This window comes from Phyllostomus discolor, chromosome 2 (genome assembly GCF_004126475.2).
Source record: "Phyllostomus discolor isolate MPI-MPIP mPhyDis1 chromosome 2, mPhyDis1.pri.v3, whole genome shotgun sequence".
In the NCBI taxonomy this organism is placed as follows: domain Eukaryota; kingdom Metazoa; phylum Chordata; class Mammalia; order Chiroptera; family Phyllostomidae; genus Phyllostomus; species Phyllostomus discolor.
Window position 1 is genome coordinate 145575810 of NC_040904.2, and position 22089 is coordinate 145597898.

The following is a 22089-nucleotide window of genomic DNA, read 5'->3' on the forward strand; positions in this document are numbered from 1 at the left end:
ATCGTTTAGAATGGAAGGGCAGATAAAGTGCTTCCCAGATAAGGTCAAGTTAAAGGAGTTCATCACCTTCAAGGCATTATTATATGAAATGTTAAAGGGACTTACCTAAGAAAAGGAAGATCAAAAATATGAACAGTAAAATGACAACAAACTCACAACTATCAACAAATGAATGTAAAAGAGAAGAAAAACAATAAAAACTAAAATTAAGCAAATAACCAGAACAGGGACAGAATCAGAGAAATGAACATCACATGGAGAGAATTCAGTGGGGAGGGGGAAGGAAGGAATGGGGGGAGAAGGTACAGGGAAGAAGGAGCATAATTAGTAGGCATAAAATAGATGGGGAGAGATGAAAAATGGTATGGTAAACAGGACTCAAAGAACTTATATGTACAACCCATGGACATGAACTAAGGGGGGAGGAATGCTGGAGGGTTGGGAGGTGCAGGGAGGAGGGGCGATAAAGGGGAAAAAATTGGGAAAACTAATAGTCAATAAAACATACTTAAAGTTTTAGCTTTACATAAGCACAGCATTGATATTAAAGCTTAATTTGAAAAAAGCCATTATAATAATTTTAGCCAGTATAATTCTAAGAGGCAATATTCTTTCTCTGCATTCTGAAATAACCAAGATGAAATCATTTTGATTTTTGCCAGTGGAAACATATCTCCATACCTTGTCCCATCTTTTATTGAAAACACACATCAATTCCTTCCACATTATTTAGAATTTTTAACACTAACAGAGATAAACATATTTTTGTAAATCCAGGTAAAATAAAAAATATTAAATGTTGCTAACTTTAAAGACATGTCTTTTAATTAAACCAACAAAGTTAAATTAACTTTAATATTAAATAATTTCTCAGACTATGTGAACCTGAAAAGCATTTGGGAAGTTTATGTAAACAATTTCTTTAAACCAGTTAAACAGGGCTCTTTATATAAACTCTATTAAATTTCTGGAGGTAGATATACATGCACAAATACAGACACAACCAGATAGTTTCACACACAAAAAAACTGGGAGGTCTTACAGCTGAAGAAGTTAAAATGGAAACACGAAAGTAATATACACAAAAACTGAACTAGAACTTGCTAAGTTAACCTTTTGTAAAGGACTTTGAGATACTAGGGCATTAGGTGCCTTATGTATAAGAAGTAATACTCTAATTTTTTCTGAGTTTTGTTATTTATGAATGTTTACATAAACAGCTATTCTTTATAAACAAATTATCTTCTCCATGTGTTTTTTGAAAAATTTTGTACTACAGAGTGGTGGATCTATGTCTGTATACATTGCATGTGCTGTGTTCTAGGCAGGCCTGGTTTAGCATGATTTTAGGAGTTATTTCTTTAGGTTGTGTATATAAAGATTTTGAAATGTGGCTGTTGTAATTATCCATCAAATCAAATGATGCCATTTGGTTAGTCTTTAAATACAGATATGTCCCAGCATTTTGCTTTGAGGAAAATAAATACAGATTTCTTAGTGCTCTGTCTATTGATAACAAGTATTTAGGCTTATGCCTTTTTGTAATCTCATTTTATGTTTTGTTCTAGGCAAAACAAGCAAGGCCTAGTAAGTCAAATCCCTTAATTACCATTGAGTTCTAAGCTTGGGGAAGTGATAAACCAGAAAGACATCAAATTGCAAGTGGGTAAAACCAGATATTTAGAGTTGAGTCAGCATGCAACAAGTTATGTAGAAATGTTTTACTACTGAAGGCCAGTGGACTTACTTAGAATCACCTGAATCTAGTTCACTCATTTTACGTTACTTATGAAAGTCACAGCTGTGGCAGCCTGAAAACAGTGCTTACTCAGAAGAGTGGAAAGCAAACATGAGTTTATCCTGCAGAGTTAGGATGTTGAGCACCTGCTGCTTTTGGTTATGGCTTTACTGCAGCAATGTCGTTCCCCCCCCCCCCCCCCCCCGGAATGTATTGAAATTAGAGATACACCTAAATGTCGTTTTTAAAAAGTCATATGTAATGAATTTGTAAACACTTCGTAGTTGTATTAGCCCAAAAGAACTAAATGAGGATATTTGTGCTTGACCAAAATGGTAATAATAGCACTCAGTATTAGTATTGGTGGACTGACAATGAGAAAGAGAGATAAGGATCTATTACGTGAATATATCGGCCAGTCTGGATACACAGTAGAGTAGTAACCTGTGGAGCAAACATACAACATCTTAAACGTTGTTTCTCATGATGCAGTAATGTAATTCACAAAGACTTTAATGAAATGAGATTTATATACATACGTGAGACTTTGTCTCGCTGTGGGTTAACTATAAAGTCAAAGAAAAAAAGTTAGTAGGTACTGATGAGTCTTATTTTAAAAAGCCAAGTTTCTAATTATAACCATTAACTGTTACTTTGACTTTATTGCAATTTTCAAAGGTTAATTTTTAAAGATTTTATTATATTAACTGCACTAACTTGATATTTTAAAGCAACTTTTTATATAAACTTTAGATATTTTGTATACCACTACTATAAATGGTAAGTCATTTTATATGCCATTTCTAGAAGATAATGAATATAATTAAAATAAAAAACATTGGAATTTAAAAATAAGATAAACATTTAAATATTAGTTATTCAGTGTGAACAATGTATTAAAATATTTTTTTTCTGAAAATAAGTTCCTCCCTTAGAAGGATCAGCGAGTAATGGAGGGAGTGGCATCTCATCCATTCCAGTATGTCATTAAATTATCAATAGGGCATTTGGGAGTCATAAAGGCATAATCACTCTACTCCTTCCACTGAGCTTTATTCGGAATGTGACCTTCAGAACACTGGGAAGAAAACTCTGCATCTGTCTTAGCCTTCTAGAGACTATTAGACACGTTTTCACACCAGTTCCGCTCCAGCTGCTGTTGGATTCCTGTGGTGGAACCACGAAGGAGCTGACCCTCTGGGCCCTGTGAGCATCCCTCATCATACTTGTCTTCGGGCTTTTTCTGTAGTCCGTTACTGTGAAGCTGCTGCTCCTTTAACTTTTCTGGGCATGAAATCAAGAATCTGATGTGCTACTTACATTTTTTTCCTTACATATGTAGTGTAAATGTTAAATATTCAACTTGACTATTGAGACAAATACATCATGCACTAGCTAAAACCTTCTTGTGTACCATCCAATATGCCCGGCACGTCTCACAAAACTGCCCTGATTGGCCTCCGTGGGGATCTGTTGAACCTACCAGCAGCACCTAGGAGACCACAGAGGTTTTCCCCCAGTGTTTGCCCTGATTTGTCAGAGGTGGACTCTGTGAATAAAATCTTTTTAATTCTTAGCCCCATGCAAGTTAGCATCTTTCATCTTCATCTTTCTTCAGAGCGCAGGGCCTTTTTATTGTTGGACTAGAGTCTTAGTTTTCTGAATTTTATTCCACAAGATTAGAGTCCACCTCAAGCTCAATGTCCTACATCAAAAGCTAAAACAAAACTCCAGCAATCTTCCTGTTTTTGTTAGTAATCATATTGACTTTTTTTTTAAGTTTTTTTGTTTGTTTTGCTAGGAAACATGCACTCTATTAGTGCTTATTTGGTAGCCAGAATAGGCACCTTGGCCACGACAGTGAAGTAAGCAGGCCCAAGTCCTACCTGTTTGGAACTATGAGTTGAGTGAGAAGGACAGACAACTAACCAAGGGCAACAATTAAATTACCCTTTAAATAACTTAAAACAATTGTCTCAGTTCAAATCACTGATTTTAAAGAGAATTGTTCATGAGCATAAGAAAATTGCCTAAAAGTTTGAACAACAACAAAAAAACTATCAAAACACCAAGAGTAAATTTAACATTTGGGATTATAAGGAGGACAAATTTGGGGATAATAGAAAATACTACATTGAGTGCATGCCAGGTCCGTGTTTTGTGTGTATGTGTATTTTGTTTGTTTTGTTTGAATTGTTTCACCCAGCCTGTGAAGAGGTATATCATTTATATTTTATTATCAAGGAAATAGGTCCAGACAACTTTTTTTTAGGACATGTTTCTTTGTCTCTGCATCTTGGCTATCTTCCTGTGTGTTTCTATGTATTAGGTAGAGCTGCTGCTTCTCCCAGTCATGGTAGAGTGGCCCTCTGTAGGAGGGGTCCTGTGGGGCCCAGTGGTGCAGTCTCCCTGGTCACCTGAGCCCAGTTCTCCATCTATGTCCCTTGTGTGGGTTGTGTGTGCCCTCCTGTTGCAGTTGAGCTTTGATTGCTGTTGGCACATCAGTGGGAGGGACTGACCCTCATGCTGATTTTTTAAGAGGACTGGCCATGCTGCAGTGTAAGAGCTCTTGTGATCCCACAGAGCAGGATTCACTTCAGCAGGGCTCTGGTGCCTGGAGAGTGTGCCCTTTAAGCGTGTCATTTGTGAAGTGTTGGGAACTGCCCTGGCTGGTCTCAGAAGCTGTAACCCCCCTCCATGGCTAAGGCTGAGTGAGCGACCTTGGGACCATAAGCCACTAAGCAGACAAAGCTTATCTCCCTGGCAGGGGTACTACCTCTGCTCCTTTTACTTTACCCTACGTGGTCCCCAATGCTTGATCAGTTAGCCAATGATGGGTGAGATTCCTCAAGGGAGGGATGATCCAAGACAGGCATGATCACAGGGAGTCCCCAGGGAAGGACTTGGGGGGCTATAGAAAACAAGGGTGATAGACCCTTGCCCCTCAGCTTTGACATAGCCTGAGTTCTCATTCTGTCTGCAAGAAGTCTCCTAATCTCTTGGCTGCCTTACTTTCCCTGCCTGACTTAAGCCTGAAACAATGCCAGTGGTGGGTGCCACCCTGTGCTGGAAAGGGCGGGATCCCTAGGGTGATCAGGCCTAAGAAAGAATGCATAAAATCCTGTGAAACCTGCTTTGCTAATACCCTCAATTTAAATGATAAGGGTCCAAGCATCAAATGAATTTGCTTCCCCAAAGTTTTATGGCCCTTTAGCTATTTGACCCTGACTTAAAATAGGCCCTAAGAGTTCTTTGAATGTTATCTGTTTGATCATTATTGCTTGATAATGATTGATGAGCTTTACTATACATCCTGTATTCCTGTGCAAATTGAACCCAATAAGAGCTTGTCAAGGCAAGGGTCAAGGCGCTCTCCCCTTCAGAGAGTGGCCATGCTGTCCCTTTTCCTCCACAGGACTTGGTAGCCCATGTGAATTTGTTTCATATCTCATCCACAATGTCGTGGACCCCACAAGCCAGGGTCTGCATCACTGAAGATACTGAATAGTTGGCTGGTGCTCTGGTGTGGTCAGAAGCTGGCCACCAGATGTGTTGGTTCTGGAGCCTCTTGGGAGGTGCAGGCCAAGATCAGCCACTGCCTGTGCCCTGCCAAGGGTCACCTGGTATGAGGTACAGATTGATGTGCAGTTGTTTGCCACTTGTGCTGGCCTTGAAGGTGCCTGGGAGAGGGTAAGCTGTGAAGCACATCTAGCTGCTGCTAGTGCCGGGCCTGAGAACATTTAGCAAGAGGTATGGGCATGCTGAACCCAGATGTTTGTTTGGGTTTGTGAATTTTTGAGAGACTTCAGGAAAGTCCAAAGCATGAGCCGAGAGAGGCAATTTGTATAGGAAAACTACTGAAAGTGGCTTGGGTGGGCCCAAAAGTTGGTGGGTCGGGGTCTCAGGGAAACATCAGGGCAGGGAGAAGAGTGTTAGCCAGGTTGACAGAAACTCAGATATAGTGCCTGCCTGTGCCTGCAGGGGAAGGGCTTGGCAAAAGAGTGATAGCTTCTGCCAGCCCTTCTGTCTGGGAGGAAGCTGCCCCGCCCCCAGACCTGCTCTGAAGCCACACAATCAGTTCCTCCCTGTGTGACCCAGGCACCGTTTGAGCTGCTGGCTCAGGGCTGGATGTCAGAGTGAATGAGACCAAATAAGTCTATACAGGCCCTTTCAGAGGAGCACCTGGGACTCCAGAAGCCCACCATCTCACTCAGCCACAGACTCCACTGGTTTTCATGGCCAGAAGTCAGGGTGTTGGGCTGGGACCCCTGGTCCTCTGCAGCTGAGATATCCCCCCCGATTTTAACCATACATGGATGTGGCACCAGCCAGTTCTGTGTCTCCATCCCTCTTACCAGTTTTGATGGTGCCACCTTCTGTACTCCCTTAGTTATACAGAAGAAAGTTACGTATAGAAGTCTTCAGTTCTCAATGATGGTTGTTCTTGTAGTTTAGTTATAATTTTGATGTGGTTGTGGGAGGAGGCAAGTGCAGCATTTCCCTACACTGCTACCTTGACTGGAAGCCACAGCATGTTGTTTCCAAAATCTATGGCCTTAACTCCTAAGTTATACTGCCTAACTCAAAAAATAATAACAATAATATGCTTTCTAATGCTGCATCAACATGGAAGGAAAAATTCAGTTAATAAGTTGGTGCTCTGAAAAAAGATTTGTTGCACGTGAACGACACTTTACCAAGTTCTCTTAACAAAACTGATGTGAGTGAAGTGAAGAGTGGTTGAACTGGGGAGAAATGACTGGCTCAGAGAGCTGGTCGATAAACTGTTACTGTTCTTAGAGATGAGAGGTAAGCGTTTCCATTAGCAGAAAGGGATCCTTTTAGACCTTGAAGAGACCTTACAATTGTAAACAGTGGGACACTTTTGCCAAACAGTTAAACTCAATCCACTCTCTTCTGCCTCTACTCTAAGAACCCCACCCCATCTCCAGAGGTTTTGCTGGTTACAGATGTGGACACAAAAGTACTACAGGATTTGCACAACTCTGATAGCTTAACTGAGGTTTCCTTTCTTCACACCATGGGGAAAATTTAAAAACATACTGGGATGAAAAAGTGTTTCTGGAAGAGGAACCATATATCAACTCTTGGCCAATTATGAATTATTATTTCAAAATTACAAAGCAGAATTTTGCTAGGACATTTAGTGAAACATCTTTGAAGTTACCTTCATTATCTTTCTACATTGTTTTTCATTAAATGCTGTTTTGCTTATTTAAAAAGTGCCACATTACAGCTTTATTTACTTCTATAGGTGAAAATGCAAGCCTTGAGTGCCTTGGACAAGTAGTATCACAAAATTCAGAATCCCATTCTTTTGGATATCTTTATTATACAAATTTTTGATCTTGCTGCAATTAGCAAATCTTGGGTCTGTAGTTTCCAGCACCATAGTAATTTTTTGTTGTACTAACTACAGCTACATAGGATATTACTTGCTTCCTTAAATTTATCTTAAACATATATTCATTCCTAGGACAATAAGCCACTGGTTTGATTGTGACCTGGTACAACCTTCCCTGAAAATGGCTATTAGGATAAAACAAATGTTTGCATTCTTAACTGTAGAAAGTAACACTTTCAAACACATTGAATTATTCCTAGATTGTTTCTTTTACTTACTGCACATATTGTCCACACACTTGTCATTCTGGGGGCAGGCGCTACAAGTGGATCCTTTTTTATAAGGCCAAGTGGGGTAATTTCCTCTATAAAGTAAAAGAAAAATTCATTAGGAGAGGTGATTATTTTGTTGGTTTGTTTTTTGCAATTGCAATTTACTATGGATCCTTCACTGAGTCCATAGTATGGATGTCCACAGATTCAGAGGGTTGGTAAAAAGTGGAGAGAGGGAAACAGAAATGGAAGCCTGCTAATATTTTGAGTTTATTCCACATCCCTATGTCTGTGAAGCTATGTCTTAATCTACATCATCTCATTTAATTCTTAAGGCAACTCTGAGAGGAAGATTTTTGAATTTCTGTTTTATAGATAAGTAAACCAAAGTTCTAAAGATTAAGTAATCTGCCAAAAATCACAATATGTATCACGCTACATGTCAGAGTCAGAAGGAAACTAGATTTGTCTGGCTCCAGGGCAGGGCTTCCCTCCCCTCAGCACCTGGCCCACACGATTGCTGCCATCCAAACCACTGTCCACCTTAGAAAAGGTATGTGACCCACATTTACTCTCGGTCAACAAGCCCCCGTGGTTTTTATTGGGTGGGAGCCTTTTGGCTGGAAAAGTACCTAACAAAGGAGAATTGGAGATATGAGGGGATTTCTAAAGTGCAAATTGTTTTTACATAAAAGATACAACATGAATAATAATTACTGAGTATTCCTTATGTACTAGCATTCTGTTTTAAGTGTTAATGAATTAATCCTCTATCTCTATGAGGAACATACAATTATTTATCCCCATTATATAGCTGGGGGCTAAGGCACCGAGTGTGAGTAGTTCACCAGTGTTACAGACTAGAACGTGAATAATTTGCAAACGTTTTGTATCCCCGTGAATGCTGTCAGAGTAGTAGGGAAGAGCTGTGCATCTACACTAATCATTTTAGGAACTCTGCTTTTGGAAAAGTGTTCTTAACTTTTTATGCCTTGGTATCCATAGGTGGGACCTATGGATGCTTTCTGAAAAGAGTTTGTTTTTAATGCATAAAATAAAGTTCATATGATAATAAAGGAAACCAATTAAAATGAAAGTCAAAATATTTCTGATATAGTAATATATGCTTCTCTATTAAATATTAGATAAGATCAAGCAGGGAGTCTAATAATCACATTAATTTCATAGTGATTATAACTTTTAAGATAATCTATAGTAACTAGAATATATGAAAATATCTGTGATATTTACAAAGATATATTGCCAATATGAAGTCACAGGTGTTGCTGATAAGATTGGAGTGTTACCTTCATTCATAATGAAATGTTATTTTCAGTAGAGGTTAGTGAAAAAAAAGATGTTACTTTTTTCTAATCCAAGTATATAGACTTCCCTCCCCTAATACTGTATGTTTACCTCCAAAGTTAACCCCCTTTTTAGAAATTATATATAAACATTTCATTTCCAACCCAAAAAATGTATGTTCTAATCTTCTTTGGCTCCAAATTAATTTAGGTTGTTTTGGAAATTGAATTTACCCTTATGCTAACTTTGCACCATGGAAAATAGTCAAAGGAATGTAGTAGAAATTTTGATAACAATTATAAAGGTGTCCAAAATGGTCATTCATCATAAGAAAATCTTTCATTGTTAAAAAGCACAATACTCATCGAGTGGTTAAGTTCTAGAATATTTTTAATAAAACTGTTTATACTTCATTCTTTGTCTAATAATGCATTCCAAACTATAAAGAGGGAAAAATTGCTACTTCAAACTAAAAATGAGGCAGTTTTAAATTCTAGGGAAATGGCAGGATTCATCTCGTGAGAAACATGCTCCTGGGAAGGCCTGGATTTTTCTAGGTGGGAATGATTGACAGAGGGACCTAAAGTATTCTGCCCAATAAAGAAGCAGGACGTTTTAGTGTTTCCCCTGGTGGCCTGAGAGATAAAGGGTTGGGGCCCTGGGATTCTGGAAAAGAATATATATCTTTAAAGAAAAAGATGAGTATGAGTAAGGATCCCCAAGGCAGTGGCAGCCACAGTATACTAGGTACTATACTATTTGATAGTGTCATTTTCTCTTCTGTGCTATAATCCTCTCTTCCACTAGTCCACTGAGTGAAGGTCTGGTACACAGCAGAGCCTTGCTCTGTAGGGCCCAGGAGACACTTGGGTCTGTGTTTGGGATGATACAGATCAGACAGACTGGAAGCTGCCAGGAGAAAAAGGGTCAAAACTGTCCTGGGCGATTGAGGGTGTGACTCTGGAACTGCTGGAGTACAGCTGACTGGAGAATTAAGTGCACCATACCCCACTGTGAGGAAATCTCAAGTATTGGGGAAGATATTAGACTTCTTAGAATAATGTGGAATGGGGGTCTATGACGTTTTGTTTATAGAAGAATAAAGCCATCTCAGAAGGTAGAAGGGAGAGAACTTCCTAACTTCCTCACTCCCCCTATGCGCTCCAGTCTATCCCCCATGCAGAAAAATCTCCACATTTGAAGCAGGTATTGTCTCTCCCTCACTTAAAATAGTTTGCATGACTTCTCTTGTGATGCACATAAAGTTAAATTTGCTGTGGCCTACCAGGACCTGCAAGAGCTGCATCGCGTCTTTCCAGTTGCATCTCATTCAGCGGCCTAAGCACCCTAGTCTCTGTTCTTTAATCCTCCCCACAATTGTTTCCCCACCAGACCATCTGTTCCTGAAGTTATTACATGACTGGTCCCTGCATGTTCTTCCTGCCTCAGCCTACATATGTCTCAAAGCTCTTCCCTGATCATCTTAGCGTAAGCTGGGGCCCCAACTATTGACAACATCAATTACAGTATTATTTATATTTCCTTCATTATTCCTATCATAACACAGTTATTTGTATTTTTATTGCCTATCTGCCCCATAAATATAAATTGCACAGGGGCAGAGAGTTTGTTTGGCTTGGTCTTGGAAGCTCAGTAAACAAATATATTTGTTGAGTAATTGAATGTACGAATGGATTTATATGATTAAATGAATGTTTATCTTGATAGAAGCATTATAACTGGTTATAAGCCTTTACAATTTAACATTGTTTATAACTGTGAAGGCAAGTGAAGTGATTCTAAACCAAGAGAATTTACATTTGTACCTCATAAGAACAATAATTATGAATATTTCTTAATCCCTGTCACCAGGCATTGCATATACTTGTTTCTCATGCAATTTTTATAGTTAATTGATACTGATTTTTTAGAAAGAAAACAAATTCAGAGAGGTTATGTAATTTGTCCAAGCTTACATACACAGTAAGTGAACTAAAGTCTCAAGAGCCTGCATCTTAACCATTAAGACATACACGCACACCCGCATAGGGTCCAGCACAAACAACGCCCCTCTTTTTGTCACAAAATCTTATTAAAAAATCATAAGCATGTAATTCTGTAACATAACAATATCACAGTCAAGCATACTACATGACATTTTAGGTGAAATGTTCAAAATAAAACTATAAATTATTCCACCCATATTACTACCCTACCAACTGCACTCAAGCAGGCCTTGCTTCTGCCGGACCCTGTATGTGCACAGATAAATAGACAGACAGAGTGTCCAGCAAAAGTCTGGCCACTGTTAATATAAAACAAGAATGGTTCGCATGGCATTGATGTATCCTAACAGCCAAGGAGTATGGACTGGAATGCGCATATGTGAACAATGACGACTTCACTGTACTAGTCAGTGAGGGTGGTAGATGCTGTTGAGTGAGCTTGTATACAGTGTGGCTGTCACATTCAAAATGACTGAGCGAGTAGAGCAATGAATCTCCATCCAACTTTGCATTATACTTGAATATTCCTCCGTGGAAACTATTGACATGATTCAGAAGGCCGCAGCTATTGGGCAACTGGTGATTAGCAGCTTCATCATGACAACATACCTGCTCACGCATCACCTCTCATGCAGTTTTTTGGTAAAACATTAAATCACCCAAATGACTCAGCCCCCTACAGCCCAGATTTAGTGCCCTGTGACTTCCAGCTTTCCCCAAAACTAAAATCACTTTAGAAAGAGAAGAGATTTCAGATTGTTGATGAGATTCAGGAAAATATGACAGGACAGCTGATGGCAATTGGGAGAACTGTGTAGGTCCTAGGGTACCTATTTTGAAGGGGACTGAGGCATCATCGTCCTATGTACAGTGTTTCTTGTATCCTGTATCTTCAGTGAATGTCTCTATTTTTCATAGTACATATAGTACCTGGCTGGATATTTTCCAGACAAATCTCAAACACACACAATTATCTTCCACTATTACGTCAATTTATATTATTAAAAATGAAAGATAATTTGGCACTATGTATTTTTTAAAAAGTTCAATGTGATTATGTCTTTTGCTTAATATACTATTTCTAAGAATTGTAGGAAAATAGATGTGACCAAACACTTAGTTCAAGATTGTTCATCATATATTAAAAACAAAATACAGGGAAATACCTAAATCCCTCAATAGGATGAGCTGCCCTGTGACTGTGAAGAACACAGATGCTGGAACTGGACCGCAGAGTCCAGTTACCACACTGACCCGCTGAGGGAGTGTGGGCAGGTTACTCAACCCAGCAGTTTCCTTCGCTGCCTAACAGGGCAATAACAGGAGCTATCTCACGGGCTCCTGTGAAAATTAAATAAGTTAATATATGTGAGGCCATCAGAGCAGTGCTTAGCACATGATAAGCATTGTACAAGAATTATCTCTCATTTTTTTGTAATTGGTGTAATGACCTGGAAAATGCTCATGGTATAATTTTCAGTAAAAAATAGAGAACATGTATTTCCCATATGATCTCAGTTTTCTAAATATGTGTATGATGTATAAGCACACAAAGAAGTTTATAGGAAGGTAGGGGAGAGGTCACGTAACCTCCCCATTTTCCAAAGGGAGACAAATTGTACCTATTTAAAAGCAAACCTGTAAAAAATAAATAAGTTACATAAATTGAAAAATTCAATTCAGTTATTTTGACAGTTGTACAAAAATTGCAGTTTTTAATAAACCAATAAATATAAAGTAACATCAATGCTTCCATTTTGTGGTTTTATTACCATATCCAATTGATCCATGTCCCTGAAAACATTTAGTTTTGCTACTGTTAAAAGTGTGTGCATGTATTTATGTAGTATTTATAAAGGGTGTGCATACACATACAAACACACAGAAAAGTGTACCAGAATGTTAACAAAGTACATTTGTAGGCAGGGGAGTTAAGACTAATATTAATTTTCTTTTTTCTCTTTATTTAGATTTTCTGCAATGAAGATAAATACTTATAAAATAGAATTTAATTTTTTTTTTAGAAAGAGGTTGATTTGGACACTTACGCTGGTCCATAGTTGCATATAAAATGTGCTCCGTTGGAAAGACTTTCAAAGCCAGAAACTTTAGGACAATATTGTACTGCACAGCCAACTTTGTAACTATCTGCCCAAACAACCTGAAAGAAAAAAAGGATATTTAACAAGACAGAGATAAAATGAACATTTGATTATGATTAGACCTTCATAAACATGGTGAGGCACGTTCACTGTAGTCAGGTAGTACACATACCCCCAGGGAAGTTTTAGGTGCTCACAATTCAGGTGGAAACAAGACTTGTAAATTATTATTATTAGTTGCGTTGTGTCCTTGTGTGAAATAAACATATAAAGAATAACTAAGATAATTTTTGACAGTGCCATGAAGAAACAGGGTAACAAGATAGGGGGCCGCTGATGCAGCGGAGGAGGCTGCTTGAACTTCAGTGTTCAGGCAAACAGTCTCTGGGGAGGTGGCATTTAAGCCAGACCTGAGCGAGGATGAGGAGGCAGCACTGCACTGCAGAAGAACTACGTGATGGAGGAAGAGCACTCCATGCAGAAGGAGCACACAGGGCGTAGGCCCTGAGACGTGGGTGGCAGTGAGGAGAACAGCTGGGATCCAACTGGCCAGGGAGATCTGGGTCAATGAGGTCAGAGGCAGAGCAGCAAGTCACATGAAATTTTGTATGTGTGTGAGTCATAGGCTCTTTTTTCCTGTCTTGGAAAAGATCCCTTTGGTTGTCATGAAGTAAATGGACTGAGAAGAGCAGGAGAAGGAAAGGAGTGGGGGAGGGAATTTGGGAGGCTGTCTCTGTGGTACAAGAAAGAAAGGATCAGACTTGGGTGATAGTGGAGTTCCTGAGAAGGGATCAGGTTCGTGGTTCAGCTTAGACGCAAAGCTGAAAGGATTTTCTTTTCTTTTGCTTTGAGTGTAAGGTTAAGAGGAAAGGGAAAAACCCACTTCATGTTTCAGGCCCAAACGACCTTTACTGACGTGGGGAAATCACAGGAGGAGGAAGATGGGTGGGAACATGGAGGGGCCCTGTTTAAGTTACTTTTGAAATGCCTATTAGATGTCCGTGTGCACAGTGACTTGGCTGCTGCACAGGACCACCTGCAGCTCAAAGATATGAGTCTGGAAGACATGCCTAGACTAGATCACAGGCCAAGATAATAGAAAACAAAAAGTGGGATCACAGGATAAAGAACAACAGCCAGCAGAGGAGATTGAAAGGAGTGGTCAGTGACATAGGAGGGACACCAAGGACAGAGCAGCTCCAGGGAGAGGGACTCTGTGATCAGAAGGGCTGCATGCTTGCTTTATTTCAATGCTGTCACATTTTAGCGGCACTTTGGTGACTCTTTCTTCCTTATTTTTGAACAGGGACTCAACATTTTCATTTTGCACAAATTATATAGCTCATGTTGACATGAGTGTATAACTCATCTTAAAAGAAAAAGTGTTTAAAGAGCTAGTCTCTGGAGCTAAGCCAGCCATTAAAAGCACTCCTTTTTACAGTGATACCAAATTGCATTTTAAATTAGTTTTACTCAAGAATTTTTTTCACAACTTTATGACAACAACGGTGCTGAGTATGGGGGATGCAAAGGCGAATGGGTTGGAACGGAGAGAGAAGCCGTCAGGAAACCATTACCTAGGGCTTTGACGCTGTAGGAGAAGCAGAGGCTGAAAGGGAGTGCATAGCACCGGGCCTTCCCCAGTTAGAGTAGAGCTGAAGCTGGAGGGAGCTGGTCTGGGAGCCAGAAGTGTTCCAGCCCAGGGCAACATCCCTGTGAGCCCAAGTGAGACTCAGAACTGAGACGGGGCCATGTGGCTGCAGAAAGAGATCAAGTTTACTTGAAAATAGTCAATCATAAAAAACACCCCCTGGGGAGAGAGTACAAAGTGAGGGAAGACAAGGCTGAGGATGGAATCTGAGCTTAAAGGGGGGGGGGGGGGTTTCAGGGAGGCCCAGCGCCAGCAGGTGGTTGGCAAATGCTTAGGGAGGCAGGGCTCCGCATTCTATTAGTCTGGAGCCTCAGTTTGACAAAGGGAAAACGGGGCTAGAGAGGCAGCTATGGTCTCCCACGGAGGAGCAGTGCCCCCCTTTGGTAAAGACAGCCCGCCCTGTTCCCCTATCTGAGTGAGTTGTTTTCCCTTCATGTCTCACGCCCAGGGACCCCCTACAGGGAACTCCAGGTAACCAAGTAGTTTAGCTTCTATTTCTTTGAGAGAACCTAGCTTTATGGCCATGAATTCTCAGGTTTGGTCTTTGTGCTTTTACTTTCACTTTCCAATCATTTTTGTATTTATTTAATTAAAGAAAAAATTTTACTCACTGCATCTCAAAGTGATTTCACCTGGGTTGTATTTAAAATGCAGATTTCTTGTTGCAGGTTCAATTCCCAGTCAGGGCACATGCCTGGGTTGCAGGCCACGACCCCCAGCAACCGCACATTGATGTTTCTCTCTCTGTCTCTGTCTCTGTCTCTCTCTCTCCCCCTCCCTTCCCTCTCTAAAATAAATAAATAAAATCTTTTAAAAAATGCAGATTTCTAGACACATCTCAGACCAACTAACTGATTGATTGAATGAATGAATAAATGAATGAATGAGAATCATTAGAATTGCCCTTGAACTCTGTATTTCACCTCCGTTGATTTTTATTTATGCTAACTGGGTTCACTGTTGTCTATAATCCTTTTCCTATCAATTTAGCTCATTTTGTATTTTTTTGTCCTTTGGTCTTCGAGAACTTTCTTCAATGTTGTATCTCAAGTATTCTTAATCTTTGCCCTCCCCCACCTTTAATTCTTTATGCTATTCTTCTTTATTTTATATTTCTGCTCTCTTTTTTCCAAGAGTGTGCAAATGTTAATATTCATTTTATGTGTTAGTTGATCTCTTGTTTTAGAAGTCAGCTTGTAACTGACATACAGTAAAATCCATCTGGTTAGGTTTACAGTTCAATGAATTTTGTCAAAAGCATATAGTTGTATAGCCTTATTCATATTCAAGAACTAGGACATTTCCATCACCCCCAAAAGTTCCCTTATGCCTCTTTGTAGTCAGCACTACCCCAACCCCAGCCCCTGGCAATCGCTAACTTGTTTTTTGTCTTTGTAATGTTGCCTTTTCCAGAATGTTATACGAATATGATTAGTTTAATTGTAGCCTTTGCATCTAGTTTCTTTCATTTAGCATAAGCCTCTGGAGATTCATTCACGTTGTTGAATACATCAGTAGTCTCTCCTTGTCATTGCTGAGTAGTAGTTATCTCATGGATGTACCACAGTTAATGTGTCCATTCAAGCTGGTCTCTGTAAAGCTTCATGGGCATTCAGATTCTGGGTTAAATTTGTGAGCAACAAAGTCTGAGTTCGCATTCTGGCTCAACCACTCACTGTGTGACCTTGGTCTTAGCCTTCTGGTCTGTTCAATGAGGGTAACATCAACTCCATAGGCTTATTTTGACATTTTAAATGGGCTAATAAGAAAATGCTTAGAACAGCTTCTGGAACATCGTAAGCACTCATCAAATGCCTATGTTTAATTCTCTTATAATTTTTTTCTGTTTTAAAATTTTTGGAACTTTTTTTATCAGGCAGATTACTGTTATATATTTCTTTATTTCATTTAATATGGTAAACAAAAAACACAATTGTAAAAAATAAGAGCTGCTTATTGAGAATTTAGCCAGTGCCAGGGCAATGTTAAGCACTTTACATGTGACATCATGTTTAACTGCATAACAAGTCAAGAAATAGGTACTGCCCTGAATTTTATAGGTGAGCATTGGAACCTAATTCTACTTGGTGAGGAAATAATGTGAGGACAGTTCATGCCCCCCAGGATGCCTTCAGTGTACTTTCTGTTCCAGCAGAACCAGGAACGACTCTATACCTTACTAATAAAAAACACTGCATTTGAGGAACTCAGTGGGGGCTGGCACATCTCTTTCCCTTCTAGCTAAGAACCCATTCCCACCTTCTTCCCCTTTCAATCTCAGTATGTGTCCATCTGGCTCATTATCAAAAGTACAGTTAGCTTGAAGCCTGTAAGAAATCAGCTAGAAAAACTGTGAAACATGTCACACTTCCTTTGGTTCTGTGAGAGTGTAAAAAAAATTTTTTTTCCAAGAGGATTTGGATGGGGTGGGGTGGGGTAGATATAAAAACAACATGAGACCAATAGCGCTTTCTAGTGGGCATCTTCAACACTCCTAAACCTAAAATGCAGCCACGCACAGATATTGAAGTAAAATTATTCCCAAACTTTACAAAGCTGAACTAATGGCAACAAAATATAATTTAAATACTCTTCCTATATTAATATGCCAAAATTCTTCCACAATACAAATCTTTAGTGAAGACAGAACAAAAGTGTTAATGTTTTAAGAAGTACCACACCTTTGTGAGGTAATGATGGATCTGAATCTACTGTCTTTATACAACAGCCCCTCACAGGCCAAAATCTGAAAATCACTTGCTTTTTGTTAATAGAAAATGACAGCAAGTGGGAGATTCTAATACCCATTTGAGGTAGTTTGCAGCATGAATTTAAAATGGCAAATCTTGAATCTCCCAGTTTTGTGCAAGCAGACCCTTCTTCCAATACAATTGTTGGGAAATCAGCTCATGGAAGAAATGTAGTCTTTGTTCAGTGCAAACTAAATACTTGCACCTTACTAGATAATTTACATAAATTGTATTATTTAATCTTTACCACACACCTGGTATCTGAATCCAGCTCTTCTTACTGACTAAATGGCATTGGGAAAACAATTTCTTAACCACTCTGAGGCTGTTTGTTTATAGATGGAGAACAGTGCCCCTCTCACCAGTCTGTGATGAGAATTAAATGTGGTCTTAAACATGAAGAGCTAAGCACCATGCTTATTTAAAAAGTAATTGCTGATGGTGCATCTTCCCAGACCCAGGGGGTACTGGGCATGTTCCCCATAATGAGGGTCCCTCCATTGAAGTGGGGGTAGATTGTCTCTTAAAGAGGATGGGTTAGGATCACTCAGCTTGGGCTCTCATACCTTCATGGAAGGAAGTAGATTTTAGGAAATGAGTTTTCTCATGCCGTAAACATTATCTCTCCTTTTCTCCACGGGATGTAAGGGGAAATTTTACAAGTAAGCTCTGTTCATTTTGGGAGGGACATCTCTAAAATCTCAGGCCTATATGACATAGAATCAAGTGTGGCTTCCTGGAATTATAGATATGGAGTGTCTTAACTTGCATGGTTTAAGTCTTTTGTCAATTTGACAGCCTTTTGAGCTCTACTGAGTTGGTATGCTAACTAGCCATCTTTCTGAAGTACCATGCTAATTTTACACATTGTACATCTTCTGCACCTTGTAAATATTGCCTGGCATTGCCTTCCCTTTCCTTTTCATTTGGCAAACTCTCACTTTGTTTCAAGAACCGACTCCTTTGTTTCCTGCTGTGTGAACAACTCCTATGGCTCCATATCTCCCTTTGGCCGGATAAGTAGTGCCATCCCCTTTGCTCATATGGTACTTTGTCAGTTTCTCCAAACTGAGCTAGCCATGCATTATAATGTGTCCATTTACCTGTATGTCTCTCCTAAAAGAAGGTCAACTGCTAATGGTCAGAGCCATCCCCAGCTCTGTCCCTCAGTCCCTGGCTCACCCCTCCATTCTCCTCACTCCTACTTCTCTGCGATTGTACTCTCCAATACAGTGTCAACACAGAAGAGATCTCTGCTGCTGTGTTTTAGGAATCTGCACTAATACATATGACCAGTGCCTTAGTGCCTGGTGTAGGGTAGAAGCTTAAACACTGCCCGAATCAGAGTTGGCATGCTCAAACTGACCGTTTCTTGGGATTTAAACACCAGAATATATAACATTACCAGGTACTACTGTAGGCAATCTGGATTTAGCTTTCTTGTCCTCTTGGACTTGTGGGAGCTCAACAAAATTTATTTTCTGGTTAATTTTATTGGTAGACATAAACCAGAATTGATGATTTATGGGGTAAGCTTAGGGGAACCTTACTTATATATTTCCGAGATACTACCAGACTAATGCTACTGAGGGCTTCATAACCCCTCCTTGCTTACAATCATCTTGAGATGAAAATTTCAGTGAAATGAGTCCCGTCCTTCTCATCAAAATAATCTCTTGTAACTTTGCCAAATTCATCTTACCTGTAATATTAGCAGAGAGGTCTAAGACTTTATAAGGCTGAACTGTATTGAGAGTTTTCTAACAACAGTTGCTCTTTAAAAGCACCTAATGTTCCAAATTAATGGCCTTGTTAACAATGTTTTTGCCATCATAACTCATTTTGACACATTCTTGTGCATTCAAATCAGTGAAACATAGATTGAGTACTTTTAGTTATTGGCTTAACAAGGAATGCCAGGAAATAAAAGTAAAAAACAAAACAAAACAAAACAAAAAAACCACAAAATGCATTCAGGATAGGAAGATAGCCTATCAAGAAGACTTCAGAAAATGCTTCCTAGGGATTTCTTTCCATAAAGTTGTCAACCGGGTTAGGGTTCAAAAGCCAAAACAAGCTTGAGTAAAAAATGTCTCAGAGGGAGGCTCTGGATTGGCTTTGGGACTAGTATCATCAATTTGGGGGGAAGAAAAGCCACAACATGGTCTATTCAGGTTCAGATGCTGGCCTCTCTCTCCCTAGGGGGTATGACTGTGGGTTTCTTTTCTCTTTTTTGGGTTGGATAGGTTCTCAATCCATTTTTGAAAGAATAAGAGGATATGAAAGCATCGATTCTTATTGATATTTCTATCTGAGAGGCTTATTTCTCTCAATTTTATAGTTTCAAAACAACTGCCTCAGGTTTTATAGAGCACTCATACTTGAAAATCCACTCATAATGTCCTTTGATTGCTCACAAATGGAATAAAGACCCACAGGAAGAGAGCTGGTATCAAAACTATTCAAAACCTTGGTGGGCCTCACATTTTACCCCTGTCCACTTAACTAAACTCTTCAACTACTGTCTTATTTGGTATTAGAGTCTGTTCCATTTATTTATTTTTAAGAGTAAGCCTGTAATCCTGACTCTTGCATTTTTACAGATGTACTAGGTTCCTGTATATTTTCTTAACACTAGGCTCTGATTTCCTCCTCACCCATGAAAAGATGGTTTCAAGAGAATGTAGGGAAGATCCTTACCTGGGTGTAATGGCCACAGACCTTCCTGCAATTCCGAGTCTTGAAGTCATAGTATTCAATTTCATTGTACCAACTTGTGACGGCTGAAGAAACAGAAAATATGTGGAGAGACCCAGTCCAGATGTTTTCTCCCAGTGAAGTGAAATTTGAGTGCAGCTTGTGGGGTTGCTTCAGCCGTTCATTATGGGCAAACTTACAATTTTTTGCCCATGCTTTTGCAATCCGGGCTAGTTCTGGGTCCCAAGTCTGCAAAAATAAATGTTAAACAGGAAGAAGGTCAAGAGTGGAACCTGTCTGTTATCCAACAATGTAACTGGAGTGAGCCAAGTGGGAACTTGGGGAATGTGGTGTGATGACAAGAACAGAGAAGGAACCACTGCACCCGGGTCCTCTACATAAGAAATAACCAGGGCTAGGAGGAAACATGATCGTCTAGTTCCATGAATTTTAAAATCTAGGTGATTCACACAGACCAACATTTCACTGAAGATCTATTATAGGTTTTCCTCACTATCTGAAAGTAGAGCAGACTATGAAATCTTTGGTAAGCCAAAAGGGTGGACAGAGAAAAACAGTGAACTCAGGACATGTCTTGTTAATTGATGCAGAAAATAAATTGAACTGAAAAACAGATGTTCACAGACACAGATCAAAGCTAAGGCAGCTGGACGCTGAGAGGCTGAGTGTGGTTCCAGGAAGGAGCTCGGAGGGGCCGCTCTCGCTGCTCAGGGTGTGGCTGCCTCTAAAACCGGCTGTGAAGCAAACACTGAGCATTACTTTTGCATTTCACTATTTTCTCCATGAAAGCGAAAATCCTCTTCAAGTTCCTTTCAGTTGACGAAAACAGGTATGAATGCAGGTCTTTCATAAAAGCAAAGTGGCATAAAGAGAACTTTTGAAAAGTGAAGCCTACCTGTGTGTGCAAAATACTGTGTGCCCTTTCACACATTTTATCAGATTTAACAGTCACAATACCTTATATGTCAAGAAGCTCAGAAACGTTAAAAACCAGCTCACAGCCACAGAACTGGGATTCAAACCCAAACCTAAGTGAATCAAAACCTTCTCTTTCCGGCAGACTCTGCTGTCTTCCTGAGAAAATCAGTACTCTGCTAGCAAACAAAAAGTAGACTTCGATACAATACAAACAAAAATCCCTCACAAAAATTAAAGGGAAGAAAATGACAAAAAGAGAAGGGCAAGCCTGTCTATGGCCAGAGGAAAGGAAGTGTGCAAAGTGAGAAATGACATGTACTTCCTGAGCTGTTGACAGAGCTACACAGGTCTGTTACTATCATAGATGGTAAATTTACTGAGCACATAAATCACAATGAAAAAAATCATTCGGGGTTACTAAGGCTTTGCCTCCCAAATCAGTATGCATTCGTTGTTTCTGACTGACTTATGCCACAGACGTGGATAGTTTGCTTACCATGTATAGCATATCACTGGCTCTCGGCTTCACCTCTGATCGAAACTTGTTATGAATGTGAACACAGTCTTTGATAAATGCTTCATTGTCGATATCTGGCAGACTCTTTGTTGAATAGGAATAACTGGAGACCACAGAAACCACCCAGACAGTCAGAGCCAGTGTGACCTGCATGGCCAGTTGGTTGCTCTGGCGTGGAGTGCAGGGGGCTGGAATCCGGAGCTGCTGCAGGTTCTCAGAGTATGCTTCCTTGTCTCTGTTTTACAAAGCACAGCTGACTGCAGCTTTAAGAAAGTGGAACGTGGATGACAAGATTACAGAAGTGGGTTTTCCCATATATGGTTTGCTGCTTTTAATCTGTTTTCAATGGTTCTCAGTGACACAGCACCTATTACAACACAGATTTTTTTGCGGCTGAGTTTTGGGGAGATCTCCAGAAATAACAGTTTCAGTTTTTACAGAGGTTCTGCTGGTTAAATAAAAACATATCTCTTATGTCTAGAAATGCCTTGCAAAAATGCTTTTTAAAACTTTGTTTTTTGGACTCATCAGCACACAGTGGTTGAAATATCTAGTTAACATCATAACTTGACCTAGATATGTCCTTTTAAATACATGGTGAGCTTTCTTATTTCTCTGGGGAGAAATGATGTATAATTCCTTATGCCCCTATATATTTCTCTCTGATTAGAATCTATAAATATTTAGGCTCCAAAAGGCTCTAGTCGCCTCTCCTTGAGGATGCGGATGGGTGGGTGGGAGGGAATG

At 39.6% G+C, this 22089-nt stretch overlaps 1 protein-coding gene across 1 annotated transcript; it reads right to left on the reverse strand.

Moving 5' to 3' along the window:
* Positions 1-702: 702 nt before the first annotated feature.
* On the reverse strand, positions 703-21643 carry GLIPR1 (GLI pathogenesis related 1). The gene is made up of 6 exons (XM_028533031.2): positions 21322-21643; positions 19890-20135; positions 12735-12847; positions 7382-7467; positions 2278-2304; positions 703-2182 (listed from the first exon to the last, which is right to left on the reverse strand). The coding sequence occupies exons 1-6, from the start codon at positions 21493-21495 to the stop codon at positions 2028-2030; spliced, it is 801 nt and encodes a 266-aa protein (XP_028388832.1). The 5' UTR covers positions 21496-21643; the 3' UTR covers positions 703-2027.
* Positions 21644-22089: the final 446 nt, after the last annotated feature.